This window comes from Apiospora hydei, assembly GCF_038363865.1.
Source record: "Apiospora hydei strain CBS 114990 chromosome Unknown utg000009l_segment0_segment0, whole genome shotgun sequence".
Lineage (NCBI taxonomy): Eukaryota > Fungi > Ascomycota > Sordariomycetes > Amphisphaeriales > Apiosporaceae > Apiospora > Apiospora hydei.
Genome location: NW_027117368.1, coordinates 5,720,493 through 5,735,496, shown reverse-complemented (window position 1 = coordinate 5,735,496; position 15,004 = coordinate 5,720,493). Strand labels below are relative to the sequence as shown.

General features: G+C 35.2%; 2 protein-coding genes across 2 annotated transcripts; both read right to left on the bottom strand.

Moving 5' to 3' along the window:
- Positions 1 to 57: 57 nt before the first annotated feature.
- PG997_013612 (uncharacterized protein) lies at positions 58 to 888 on the bottom strand (the record flags this gene model as incomplete). Its single annotated transcript, XM_066817926.1, has 1 exon — positions 58 to 888. The coding sequence occupies one exon, from the start codon at positions 886 to 888 to the stop codon at positions 58 to 60; it is 831 nt and encodes a 276-aa protein (XP_066663618.1).
- Positions 889 to 1,659: 771 nt separating this feature from the next.
- PG997_013611 (uncharacterized protein) lies at positions 1,660 to 2,145 on the bottom strand (the record flags this gene model as incomplete). The annotated part of the gene is made up of 1 exon (XM_066817925.1): positions 1,660 to 2,145. One exon carries the CDS (start codon positions 2,143 to 2,145, stop codon positions 1,660 to 1,662), a length of 486 nt encoding a protein of 161 aa, XP_066663617.1.
- Positions 2,146 to 15,004: the final 12,859 nt, after the last annotated feature.

Here is a 15,004-nt window from a genome sequence, read left to right as displayed (position 1 = left end):
CATGCAAACCATTAGCCCATTTAATAATGCCCAATGCATATGAAATAGTCTAACCGCTCAGTCCCATGGGTCTCCCAACCAGCCGGTCCTCAACGTGTCGTAGTGCTGCTGGAGAAGCTGGATGCGGTCTTTATCCCAAAACACGAACCCAAGCCGCCTCCACCTGACAAGCTCTTTGTAGGCGCGACATGGGCACCGATGTTGGGCTACGCAATAATAGCACATTTCCAAATACAGCCCCCACCGGCAGCAGTCCAGCCCTCGCATGGCATCGACCCAACCAAAGGGCGGCTCCTCGACCGATGCCCCGGCAGAAAGATGTGGTCTATCCTTCACAGACTGATACACTGTCTTCATAGCTTTCACCGTGTCTTCTTTCGATACTCCGTAGGCGTAGATGTCGGGCAGAGCGCCATCGGAAAAGACTTGGCCCCCGTCGAGGGTGTAACCATCACAATAATATCCGTCGTTCCTCCAGTACCCGTATTTGCTTTGATAGGCCTTCAACATATCCGCGAATTTAGCACCAGGGGTGGCGACCTCTTCAATGGTGTATCCCAGCGCGCCCAGGCCGTCGAGGTCGAGCCATTTGTAATTGGTATAGAATTTTCCGCACGTATAGGAGAAGATGATATGAACAGGCACGTGCCCCCTCGGCGAGGACCAGTCAGCGTCTTCTAGCATATAAATGACGCAAGAAACCCAAGTATAAGCCGCGGAGATCTGCTCCACCTCCCAGGCCTCGAACAGCCCGAGGTAGTGCCCGTCTTGTAACTTCAGCGGGTCCTCATTGGCGTAACGTTCCCCTTCGGGGTAAAGTCGTATAAGGATTTGGTACCGAATGAGCGCCCGAGAGAGGCGTTGGTACTCGCAAGCGCTCAAGGGCATTTCCAAAGCCGGCTTAATCCATCCCGGCGGGTCACTCCTGGCGCATCGGTACAGCTCGGCATACAGGTCGACTGTACGTTTGAACCGAATGATGGCGATGAAATTATCGACTGTGATCTCTACTGTTGATTTCGCGCCGGTCGGGAGATTTCGGTAGTTTTGGATTGCGGCGAGGACATCTGCATCATAGCTTGGCCGATCCGGATCAAGGACAGGCGTTATTGACAAGGCAACATAGTCCCGAATAACGGGTCCGAGATCCCTCGAGACGATTGCTAGCAAGATGGCCCTTTTCGATTCGCGAAAGACTTCGTACAGCCATGGCGAAGCGCGGATGAAGGCGTGGAGGTTAGTGAGGGGATTCGGAGGCCGATAGAATTACTACGAGTACGTCAACCGGCAGGGATTTAATACGGCACGAGACTTCGTTAGAAGATATAGTAACGATAATAATTATAAAAGATAAATTGCGAAATTGTAACTAAAATATAGATATTTTTATTTTTTATAACTTATATATAAGTTTTACGTTCGATTAAGGTTTACGTTATTAGTTAATATAGTTATAAAATTCGGTGTTTATTTAATTTAAAGGCGTGAGAGTATTAGTTTAAGCGAATTTTTAAACTAAAAATACTTATCTATAAGCTTTTAAATAATAGGATAAGCTCGACACCCTATTAATGCCCCCCTTAAATTTAATGGGTAAATGAGCTAATGCAGCAATAAATTAATCAATTTATCAACACATACTTTATTTAAATACACAATTTAACGCGTGCGAACGCGAATTGAATCTCCCTCACGATCGGCTCGATTTTGATCAATTGCTGGCCCTTCTGCAGCCTTTTTTTCGGCCTCTTCCTTGGCCGGCCCCTCCCTTACATCGGCTTGGACCTGCCTGATATCTGCCAACGATACGAAGCCCTTATTGGGGTCCTTATCGACCTTCCTTCTCTTTTGAGCCCTCGTCTTCTCCAGATCGGCCTCTAGACCGGCTTTTTCATACTCCAGCCGGCCGATTCGAGAGGTTAAATCGTCGATACTCTTCCCGAACTTCGCCCATAGGAGCCGGCGTGTTAAATCGCCGACGACGTCCTTCCCGAGGTAGGCAAATCCGAGATCCTTTAACTGCTGGCCGGTCTTAGGTGTCTCGATCCTTTCGAGCTCCGGTTCCGGCGGCCGGCTCGCCTCCTCGGCCGCTAAGGCCTCGTCGACGGCTCGGAGCGTGGTGGACCTCCGGAGCCGGTTGTTCATCGGCTTCTGGATGTTGACGGGCCAAAGCCCGGTTATAAACCAGCCCTTGGCGATATGTGTAGGTGATAAGCCGATTTTCCGGGCCTTAGCCCAGGCTTACAAGAAGTCCCCTTTCCGGACGTAGCTGTCATTGGAGAGGGTACACGCCAACTCCAGCTCTCGCCGGAACCTCCTCTTTAGGTGGGCGAAACAGCTTATATCTAAAGGCTGAAGGATGTGGCTACTGTGGGGGGTAAATAGAGAAGCTAGACTTTAACCTCTAAGGCCGTTAATATAAATTCTTCGGTAATATAACTGCCGTGGTTATTTAAAATAAAGAGTCTCTATTATAAAGGGTTAACCGGCTGGGTTTAAGGGATAAAGATTTTTTTAAGCCACTTAACGGCGATAAGGTTAAAAGTTTAGCCTTTAAAGGAGGCCTTAAACGCCTAGTCTTTATAAAGGGCGTTAACTTTATTATTATCGACGGGGAACCACTGTTATTAAACCGACTAGCCCTTAAAAATTATTAATAAGGGAAAAGTATCGCCGACGGCGTTAATAGTCTTTAAAACGGTGGCTTATTCGCGATTAGCCGAGTTATTTATTATTAAACTTTTAATTCTAGCCGGTTTAATAATAAAAAAGCCCCCCTCGATTATTATAAAAATTCCCACCTTATCGTCATTAAATCGTAAATATAGTGGGATCCTTATAATTTATAAGCTAATAAACCGGTTAAAAAATAACTGTATAGCCCTATTCGATATATATACGAAACGCCGGAAGTTTATCGCTTAAAACCGCACGGACTTCACTGTTTTATAACGACGTAGAAATTAAAATAACCACTTTAATCCGAGGGTATAAAAATTACCCTTCGTAATTAAAAAGCGTTAAGCGTATATACGGAATAGCCGGTGCGTCGGTGCGTACTTTAAACCAGCTTAGAAGAGGGCCTAGTAGGCCAAAAACCGCTCCTTAGCACGCGTAAACAGCTGCCGGTCCTTATCGGACTCCTACCGGCTTCGACCCCTTTAAATCCGGCGGCGGAGGGTACGCTTCGCGACGTTATTCCTCTTATAAGCTTAGTTAAGGGAGTATCCATTTAAAACGTCCTAGATCGCCTGCTAAATACGCTCTTTTTTATTAGGCATAATAATATTAAAAAGAGAAAGAAAAGAGGTTTAAATTAATATGTTTAACTTTTAAATTAAAGGAGATTTAACCCTTTTTTATATACGATTAATATAGTTTAAAGGCTATATAATCGTTTAATTTAAAGGGGGGCATTAATAAAGTGTCGAGCTTAATATAAATCTTATTTATACTTTATAAAAGAGTTAAATCTTAAGGCCGTATTTATATTTACGAGCTTAAGTTACTTTAATACTTTAACTTACCGAATAATTAATAATTAAAGAAGCGAATAAATAAAATTTACGGTGTTCGTTATTTAATTTTTAACGGCCGGTAAAAATGGCTTATATATATTAGTTTACGAGGTATAACTTTTATATAGCTTTTAAATTATAATAACGTGGTTTATTATTAAGTCGAATATATTATTAAATCGGACACTTTTATTATCGACTTATTTAATTAAACTTTAACGCGTAATAACTTTATAATTATAATGCTTTATTTATTTTAAGAAAAACGGATAACTTTAATAATTTAAGCGTTATAAAACGGTTTAACCCGAATTAATTAAAGAGCTGCGGCGAAACACTACGTTGTCTTATTATTCACCTTTAGCGACCGACTTTACGGCCGAATCGCACGACGCGAAATCCGATATTTAAAATATAAATTAAATACGATTAAAAAAAAAGTGTTTTATAAATATATAATTAATTTAAATACCCGAGGGATGCTTTTAAAAATAGCTAGTGTGGAAAATATAGCTAATCTCCTTATCGCGTCGCGCGGCGGCGACCGCGTCGGTAAGCACTGGGCTAGGCGCTTTATCGACTATAACCCGGACCTTAAGATTAAAATAAACCGTCGGTACGATTATTAAAAGGTTTTTTATAAAAATCCGAAGATTATTTCCGGCTAATTTAGCTTAATTATTAATATTAAGACTAAATACGGCATCGTTAACGAGGATATATAGAATTTCGACGAAACCGGCTTTATAATAAGCATAATCGGGTTAATACTCGTCGTAATACGCGCTAATCGGCGTAGGAAGGCGAAATCGGTCCAGCTTAATAATTAAAAATAATCGACGGCTATTAAATGTATTAATTCGTAAAGCTAATATATTCCGTTTTTTTTAATCGTTTAAAATTAATATTACCTCGCGAACTAGTCGCGCGAAAATAATTTACCGGGCGATTAAGTAATTAAACCGACTTCTAATAAATAGACTGATAACGAAACAGGTTTAAATTAAATTAAGCATTTCGATAAATATACTAGATCGTAAATAAAAAGTCGTTACCGCCTCTTAATTTTCAACGGCCACGAGAGCCATATTTCGGCCGAATTCGAGGTATACTATTAAAATAATAACATTATTATTATTAATATACTTCCTTATTTATCGCACCTATTTTAACCTCTCGATATAGTATTTTATTCGCCCTTAAAACGTGTTTATTCGAAGGAAATCGAGCTATTTATTAAGGCCTTAATAAACTATATTACGAAGCTTAAGTTTTTTATCGCGTTTAAGGCCGTATATTTTACTATTTTTACGAAAGTTAATATTAAATCTAGATTTAACGTATCCGGCTTAGTATCTCACTATTCGGATAAAGTAATAAATAAGCTGGATGCGTAACTTCGGACGCCTATACCGGAGCAGTCGCGACCCGGGACTTTAAATACGTATAACCCCTAAACGCCGTTTAACCCGTAATAAACGATTAAGCACTTTATTTATATTAAAAAAGGGTGTTTACCTATTAAAAAAGTTTTTTAACGCTAATTTTAAATACGGTAAACTAGATAGCGAAGGGTATAACTTAAATAGCCCACAAGGTAACTATATTAAAAAATTAGGTCCGCACCCTTTAAAATATTAATTTAGCCTTTTTAAAGCGCCGAAAAACTAAAAAATCACGAGTCCAGTTTAAAGGAGCCCTTACCATTAAGGAATCTTAAGCGCTACAGGACGAAAAGGCAAAAGGGAAGCGTCCACCGACCGGCGAAGGCGAAAATAGTGGCTCGTCGAAACGACGCGCGACGGGCGGTAGGCGCTATAGCAACTACGGCGAAACCGGTCACAATGCGCGAACGTGTAAAAAGGATATAGAATTAAGTAGCGAATCGGATAGCGAATAATTTTAATTAATTTAAAGCGTTATAATTAAATAAATTTATATAAAAATATCGAGATATAAAAAAAGTGTCTAATTTAATAATATGTTTAATTTAATGGTAAACCACGTTATATAGTTTAAATTAAAAGCTAATAAGCGTGTGCGGGGGGTGTTTATAAAAGTATTATACTACTCGTTATTTAAAATAAAGCGGGAGTATTTATATACGCGTCGTTAATTATTATATACCTAAGAAATATTTATTAAAGTGAATAAGGTATTATAATCGTATTTATTATTTACACTTAATTTCATTAAATATAAAAACGTAACTTAATTAATTAATATTACTACGTTATACTTATATTAACACTTAAATATTAATTTAACGTGGTTTATTACTACGCGACGTATATTACTTAGCGACGCACTTAAATTTAATTTTAATATAATTAAACTTTAACGCGTAATACTTTTATATTTATAATGCTTAATTAATTTTAAAAAAATCGAATAGTTTTAATAATTTAAGCGATACGAAACGGACCGAATTAAATAAGCTAAAAAGTAATAATAAAAGCTTATAATATATTCGAATTAATTTTACGTTATCGAATTTACGGCCGAATTTTAAAACGCGAAATTCGACCGAAACGATATAAATTAAATTTAATTAAAAAGGAGGTAACGTGGTTTACCACTACGCGACGCATATTACTTGGCGACGCATTTTTTCCACTTTTCGACCTTTTTATATAAATTAATTTAATTATAACGCTTAAAATTAATTAAAACTACTCGCTATCCGATTCCTCGCTTAATTTTATATTTTTTTCGCATGTTCGCGTATTATAACCTGTCTCGCCGTAAACACCACAGCGCTTTCTACCGGTCGCCCTTCGCTTCGACGAACCCCTATTTTTATCTTTATCGGGCGCTGAACGCTTCCCTTTTGCCTTTTCGTCCTGTAGCTACTGAGATTCCTCAATAGTAAAGGCTCTTCCAAGCTGGACTCGCGACTTTTTAGTTCTCCGGCGCTTAGAAAGTACTAAATTAGCCTCCTCTAATATATATATTCTATCGCGTATAAGGGTTATTTTATAAGCTATTTTAATTATACCTTTCGCTATTTAGTCTACCGTATTTAAAATCGGCGTCGGAAAGCTTTCTTAATAAGTAAACACCCTTTTTTTAATATAAATAAAGTATTTAATTATTTATTAAGGGTTAAACGGTGTTTAAGGGTCGTAAATACTGGCCGTTTTCGAACGGGATAGGTTAAATATAGGCGTCCGGAGACGTATATTTAACTTATTAATCACCTCGTCGAGATTATAAAGGATTAAACTAGAAACGCTGAATCCGGATTTAATGTTATTTTTTATAAAAATAGCGAAATACGCGGCCTTAAAAGCGATAAAAAACTCGAGCTTTATAATGTAGTTTATCGAGGCCTTAATAAACAGCTCGATTTCCTTTAAATAGGCACGCTTTAAAGCCGAATAAAGTATTATATCGAATAGCTAAAGTAAGTGAAATAAATAAGGAGGTATACCGAGTATAATAATATTATTATCTTAGTAATATGCTTCGAATTCGGCCGAAATATAATTCTCGTGGCTGTCGATAATTAGGAGGCGGTGGGAACTTTTCGTCTACGCTTTAATGTGTTTATCGAAGTGTTTAATTTAATCTAAGCCTGTTTCGTTATTAGTCCAGCTATTGGAAGTCGGCTTGATCACCTAATCGCCCGGTAAATCGGTTTGGCGGGACTAGTTCGCGAGGTGATATTAGCCTTAAACGATTAAGAACGGCGGAATGCACCAGCCCTGCGAATTAATATATTTAATCGCCGTTGCCTATTCCCGATTACTAGGCTAGACCGACTTCGTTTTTCCACGCCGCTCGGCGCGTGTTATAACGAGTATTAACCCGATTATACCTATTATAAAGCCGGTTTTATCGAAATTTTAAATATTTTCGTTAACGATCCCGTATTTCGCCTTTATATTCGCGACTAGCGTAAATTAGCCGGAAATAATGTTAAAATCTTTATAAAAAACCCTTTAATAATCGTACCGATAATTTATTTTAATCTTTAGGTCCGGGTTGCGGTCGATAAAGCGCCTAACCCAGTGTTTGCCAACGCGGTCGCCGCCGCGCAGACGCGGTGAAAAGATTAGCTATATTTTCTATATTAACGAAATCGGGAGGCATCCTTTAAATATCTAAATTAATTATATACTTATAAAGTACCTCCTTTTTAATTAAATCTAGTTTACGTCGTTTCGGTCGGATTTCGCGTTTTAAAATTCGGCCGTAGATTCGATAACGTAAAATTAATTCGGGTATATTATAAACTTTTATTACTGCTTTTTAATTTATTTAATTCGGTCCGTTTCGTATCGCTTAAATTACTAAAACTATCCGATTTTTTTAAAATTAATTAAGCATTATAATTATAAAGGTATTACGCGTTAAAGTTTAATTATATTAGAATTAAATTTAAATACGTCGCCAAGTGATATGCGTCGCGTAGTAGTAAACCACGTTATTTTATAAGTATATAATTAATTTAAATATTCGAGGGATGCTTCCCGATTTCGTTAGTGTAAAAAATATAGCTAATCTCTTTACCGCGTCGCGCGGCGCGACCGTATCGGTAAACACTAGGTTAAGCGCTTTATCGACCGTAACCCGGACTTAAAGATTAAAATAAATCGTCGATACGATTATTAAAAAACTTTTACGAAGATTTTAAAGTTATTTTTAATTAATTTATATTAATCGCGAATATAAAAGCGAAATACGAGATCGTTAATAAAAATATTTAAAATTTCGACGAGACCGGCTTTATAATAGGTATAATTAAGTTAATACTCGTTATAATACGCGCCGAGCGGCGTGGAAAAGCGAAATCGGTTTAGTTTAATAATTAAGAATAAATAATAACGATTAAATATATTAATTCGTAAAGCTAATGCATTTCGCCGTTTTTAATTATTTAAAACTAATATTACCTCGTAAATTAATCTTACGAAACCGATTTACCGGGCGATTAAGTAATTAAGCCGACTTTTAATAACTAGACTAAAAACGAGATAAGCTTAAATTAAATTAAGCACTTCGATAAATATATTAACGTGGTTTACCACTACGCGACGTATATCACTTAGCGACGTATTTAAATTTAATTTTAATATAATTAAACTTTAACGCGTAATACTTTTATAACTATAATGCTTAATTAATTTTAAATAGATCGGATAGTTTTAATAATTTAAGCAATACGAAACGGACCGAATTAAATAAGCTAAAGAGCAGCAGTAAAAGTTTATAATATACCCGAATTAATTTTACGCCATCGAATCTACGGCCGAACTTCAGAACGTAAAATTTAACCGAAACGACGTAAACTAGATTTAATTAAAAAGAGGTATTTCGTAAACATATAATTAATCTAGATATTCAAGGAATGCTTCCCGATCTCGCTAGTGTAGAAAATATGGCCAATCTTTTCACCGCGTCGCGCGGCGGCGACCGCGTCGGTAAGCACTGGGTTAGGCGTTTTATCGACCGCAACCCGGACTTAAAGACTAAAATAAATCGTCGGTATAATTATTAGAGGGCTTTTTGCGAAAATTTTAAAGTTATTTCCGGTTAGTTTACGCTAATCGCGAATATAAAGGCGAAATACGGGATCGTCGACGAAAATATTTAGAATTTCGACGAAACCGGCTTTATAATAGGTATAATCGGGTTAATACTCGTCGTAATACGCGCCGAGCGGCGTGGAAAAGCGAAATCGGTCTAGCTTAGTAATCGGGAATAGGCAACGGCGATTAAATGCATCAATTCGCAGGGCTGGTGCATTCCGCCGTTTTTAATCGTTTAAAGTTAATATTACCTCGCGAACTGGTCCCGCGAAACCGATTTACTAGGCGACTGGGTAATTAAGCCGATTTTTAATAGCTGAACTAATAACGAAATAAGCTTAAACTAAATTAAATACTTCGATAAACACATTAAAGCGTAAACGAAAAATTCCCACCGCTTTTTAATTATCGATAGCCACGAGAGCTATATTTCGGCCGAATTCGAAACATATTACTAAAACAATAATATTATTACACTTAATATGCCTCCCTATTTATTTCACCTGCTCTAGCTACTCGATATAGCACTTTATTCGGCTTTAAAGCGTGCCTATTTAAAGGAAATCGAGCTGTTTATTAAGGCCTCGATAAACTATATTACGAAACTCGAGTTTTTTATCGCCTTTAAAGCCGCGCATTTCGCTGTTTTTACGGAAAATAACATTAAATCCAGATTTAACGTTTTTAATTTAATCCTTTATAATCCCGACGAAGTGATTAATAAGCTGAATATACGTCTCCGGACGCCTATACCTAACCTATCCTGTCCGGGAACGGCTAGTACTTACGACCCTTAAACGCCGTTTAATTTTTAATAAATAATTAAACACTTTATTTATATTAAAAAAAAGGTGTTTATTTATTAAGGAAGCTTTTCGACGCCGATTTTAAATACGATAGACTAAATAGCGAAGGGTATAATTAAAATAACTTATAAAATAACCCTTATACGCGATAAGATGTATATACTAGAGGAGGCTAATTTAGTACTTTCTAAGCGCCGGAGAGCTAAAAAATCGCGAGTTTAGCTTAGAGAAGCCCTTACTATTAAGGAATCTCAGCAACTATAGGACGAAAAGGCAAAAGGGAAGCGTTCAGCGCCCGATAAAAGTAAAAATAGGGGTTCGTCGAAACGAAGGGCGACCGGTGGAAAGCGCTGTGGTATTTACGGCGAGATAGGTTATAATACGCGAACATGCGAAAAAGATATAAAATTAAGCGAGGAATCGGATAGCGAATAGTTTTAATTAATTTTAAGCGTTATAATTAAATTAATTTATATAAAAAAGTCGAGAAGTAAAAAAGTGCGTCGCTAAGTGATATACGTCGCGTAGTGGTAAACCACGTTAAAGCGTAAACGAAAAGTTCCCACTGTTTCTTAATTATTAATAATTACGAAAGTTATATTTCGGCCGAATTTAAAATATATTACTAAAATAATAATATTATTATACTAAGTATACCTTTTTATTTATTTTACGTACTTTAATTACTCGATATAATACTTTATTCGGCTTTAAAGCGTATTTATTTAAAGGAAATCGAGCTATTTATTAAGGCTTTAATAAACTATATTACGAAACTCGAGTTTTTTATCGCTTTTAAAGCCGCGCATTTCGCTGTTTTTACGGAAAATAACATTAAATCCGAATTTAACGCTTTTAATTTAATCCCTTATAATTTTAACGAGGTAATTAATAAATTAAATATATATCTCCGAACGTTTATACTTAACTTATCTCGTTTAAAAACGATTAATACCTACGACTTTTAAACGTTATTTAACCTTTAATAAATAACTAAGTACTTTATTTATATTAAAAAAGGGTATTTATTTATTAAAAAAGCTCTCCGACGCCGATTTTAAATATAGTAAACTAAATAGCGAAAAATATAATTAAAATAGTTTATAAAATAACCCTTAATATAGTTTACCACTGAGTCGCTTATATTATTAAGTCGCCCACTTTTTTACTCGACCTATTTTATTAAACTTTAATACGTAATAACTTTATAATTATAATGCTTAATTTATTTTAAAAAAAGCGAATTATTTTAGTAATTTAAGTAACGCGAAACCCTTTAAACCGTTTAAGTTAAAAGTACGCTGCCGTTACGTACGACGTCTTATACGAAACTTTACGCGACCGAATACACGGCCGAACTCCACGACGCGATACTCGAAATTTATAATATAAATTAAATTTAATTAAAAAAAAGGTGCTTCTTAATTATATAATCGATTTAAATACCTAAGGGATGCCTTTTAATATTAGTATTATAAGAAATATAGCTAATCTTTTTACCGCGTTACGCGGCGGCGAACGCGTCGGTAAGCACTGGGTTAAGCGCTTTATTAACCGGAACCCGGACTTTAAGACTCGAATAAACCGTCGGTACGATTACTAAAGGGTTTTTTATAAAGATTTAAACGTTATTTTCGGTTAATTTAAACTAATTACGAATATTAAAGCTAAATACGATATCGTTAACGAGGATATATAAAATTTCGACGAGACCGGCTTTATAATAAATATAATCGAGTTAACCCTTATCGTAATACACGCCGATCGGTATAAAAAGGCGAAATCGGTTTAACTTAGTAATCGGGAATAATTAACGGCGATTAAATATATTAATTCGTAAAGCTAATATATTTCGCCGTTTTTAATCGTTTAGGGTTAATATTACCTAGCGAACTAGGTTACCGAATACGACTTACCGAGCGATTAAGTAATTAAACCGACTTTTAATAGATAAATTAATAATAAAATAAGCCTAGACTAAATTAAGTATTTCGATAAATATATTAAATCGTAAACGAAGGGTCGCTACCGCCTCTTAATTTTTAACGGTCACGAGAGTTATATTTTAGCCGAATTCGAAGTATATTACTAAGATAACGACATTATTATAATTAATATACCTCTTTATTTATCGCACTTACTTTAACCTTTCGATATAACACTTTATTCGCTTTTAAAGCGTGCTTATTTAAAGGAAATCGAGTTATTTATTAAAGCCTCGATAAATTATATCACGAAATTCGAGTTCTTTATCGTATTTAAAGCTGTATATTTCGCTATTTTTATAAAAATTAACATTAAATTTAAATTTAGCGTATCCGGCTTAATACCTTATAATTTAAACAAGGTAATTAATAAGCTAAATATGTGTCTTTAAACGCTTATACTTAGCTTATTTTATCCGGGGACGGCTAATACTTACGACCTTTAAACACCGTTTAACCTTTAATAAATAATTAAACACTTTATTTATATTAAAAAAAGGGTATTTATTTATTAAAAAAGCTTTCCGACGCCGATTTTAAATATAATAAACTAAATAGCGAAAGGTATAATTAAAATAGCCCATAAAATAATTTTTATATATAATCGGATACGTACTTTAAAAAGGGCTAATTTAGCCCTTTCGAAGCGCCGGAGAGCTAAAAAGTCGCGAGTCCAGCTTAGAGAAGCCTTTATAATTAAGGAATCTCGAAGGCTGCAGGACGAAAAGGCAAAAAAAAGCGGCCAGCGACTGATAAAGGCGAAAATAATAGTTTATCGAAAAGGCGCGCAACGGGCGGCAGGCGCTATAGGATCTACGGCGAGATAGGCTATAATGCGCGAATATATAAAAAAATATAAAATCGAGTAACGAATCGGATAGCGAGTAAATTTAATTAATAAAGCGCGTTATAATTAAATAAACCTATATAAAAGTATTAAAAAGTGGAAAAAGTATCCCGGTATATAATATATCCCGTTTACTAGTAAACCACGTTAATTAGTTTATAAAAATAAACTAAAAGTACGTATTTTAAATTATTAAGCTTTAATTAATTATTTATTAATAAATTATTACGTTTAATAATAGCGTTAATTTATTTTCGACTCGTTTTATAAATGAGTTTATTTATTAAAAATAGTAAAACCGAGTTACGAAAAGCTTAAAGCTTTTAATAGCGACGTAATATATAATACTTCGAAAGTAATTATAAGAAATTCGTTTTTTAAAGCCGATAACGTAGTTTACTAGTAAACGGGATATATTATATACCGGGACACTTTTTCCACTTTTCGACACTTTTATATAAGTTTATTTAATTATAACGCGTTTTATTAATTAAATTCACTCGCTATCCGATTCGTTACTCGATTTTACATCCTTTTCACATGTTTACGCATTATAGCCTATCTCGCCGCAGATCCCACAGCGCCTGCCGCCCATCGCGCGCCTCTTTAATAAACCACTATTTTCGCCTTTATCAATCGCTGGCCGCTTCCCTTTTACCTTCTCGTCTTACAGCCTTCGAGATTCCTTAATCGTAAGGGCTCCTCTAAGCTAGACTCGCGACTTTTTAGCTCTCCGACGCTTCGAAAAGGCTAAATTAACCTTTTATAATATACGTATTTAATCCTTTATAAAGGTTATTTTATATACGACTATATATATATCTTTCGTTATTTAATTTACCGCTTTTAAAATTAACGTTAAAGAGCTTCCTTAATAAGTAAACACCCTCCTTTTAATAAAAAAAAAGTATTTAATTATCTATTAGGGGTTAAACAGCGTCTAAACGTCGTAAGTGCTAGCCGTCCCCGGATGCGACGGGCTAGGTATAGGTGTCCAGAGACATATATCTAGCTTATTAATTACCTTATTAAGGTTATAAAGTATTAAATTAGATATATTAAATCTAGATTTAATATTAACTTCCGTAAAAATAATAAAATATACGGCCTTAAACGCGATAAAAAACTCGAGCTTTATAATATAATTAATCGAGGTTTTAATAAATAGCTCGATTTCCTTCGAATACGCGCGCTTTAAAGGCGAATAAAGTATTATATTTAATAGCTAAAATAAATAAAAAGAGTAAGAAAGCATATTAAACGTAATAATGCCGTTATATTTATAATATACCTCGAATTTAGCTAAAATATAGCTCTCGTAGCCGTCGAGGATTAAAAAGTAATATAAACTTTTCGTTCGCGATTTAGTATATTTATCGAAATATTTAATTTAATCTAAGCTTATTTTATTATTTATCTAGTTATTTAAAGTCGGTTTAATTACTTAATTACCCGGTAAGTCGTATTCGATAGCCTAGTTCGCTAGGTAATATTAGCTTTAAACGATTAAGAACGGCGGAATATATTAGCTTTACGAATTAATATATTTAATCGCCGTCGATTATTTCTAATTGCTAGGCTGGACCGATTTCGCCTTCCTACGCCGATCGGCGCGTATTATAACGAGAGTTAACCCGATTATATTTATTATAAAGCCGGTTTTATTAAAATTATAACTATATATCTTTATTAATAATATTATATTTAGCTTTAATATTCGCGATTAATTTAAATTAACCGGAAATAACGTTCGAATCCTCGTAAAAGGCCCTCTAATAATCGTATCGACGATTTATTCTAGTCTTAAGGTCTAGGTTACGGTTAATAAATCGCTTAACCTAGTGCTTACCGACGCGTTCGCCGCCGCGCGACGCGGTAAAGAAATTAGCTATATTTTCCACACTAGCTATATTAAAAGGCATTTTTTAAATATTTAGATTAATTATATAATTACGAAACACCTCTTTTTTAATCGGATTTAATTTTCGTCGAAAGTATCCGATTTCGCGTTGTAAAGATCGGCCGTGAAGTCGATAGTTTAAAAAAATTCGTGAGATATTAAAGGCTTTCGCAGCAGCTTTTTAGTTAATATATTTTACGGGGTTTCGCGTCGTTTAAATCGCTAAATCGATCCGTTCTTTTAATAAAGAATTAAGTATTATAATTATAGAATTAAGACGTGTTAAAGTTTAAAAAGTATAGTCGGTCGGAAAAGTGTCCCGGTATATAATATATCCCGCTTACTAGTAAACCACGTTAAGTAAAAAATAAATAACACGAAAAAGATTACTCGAACTTATTAATAAGGTAAATA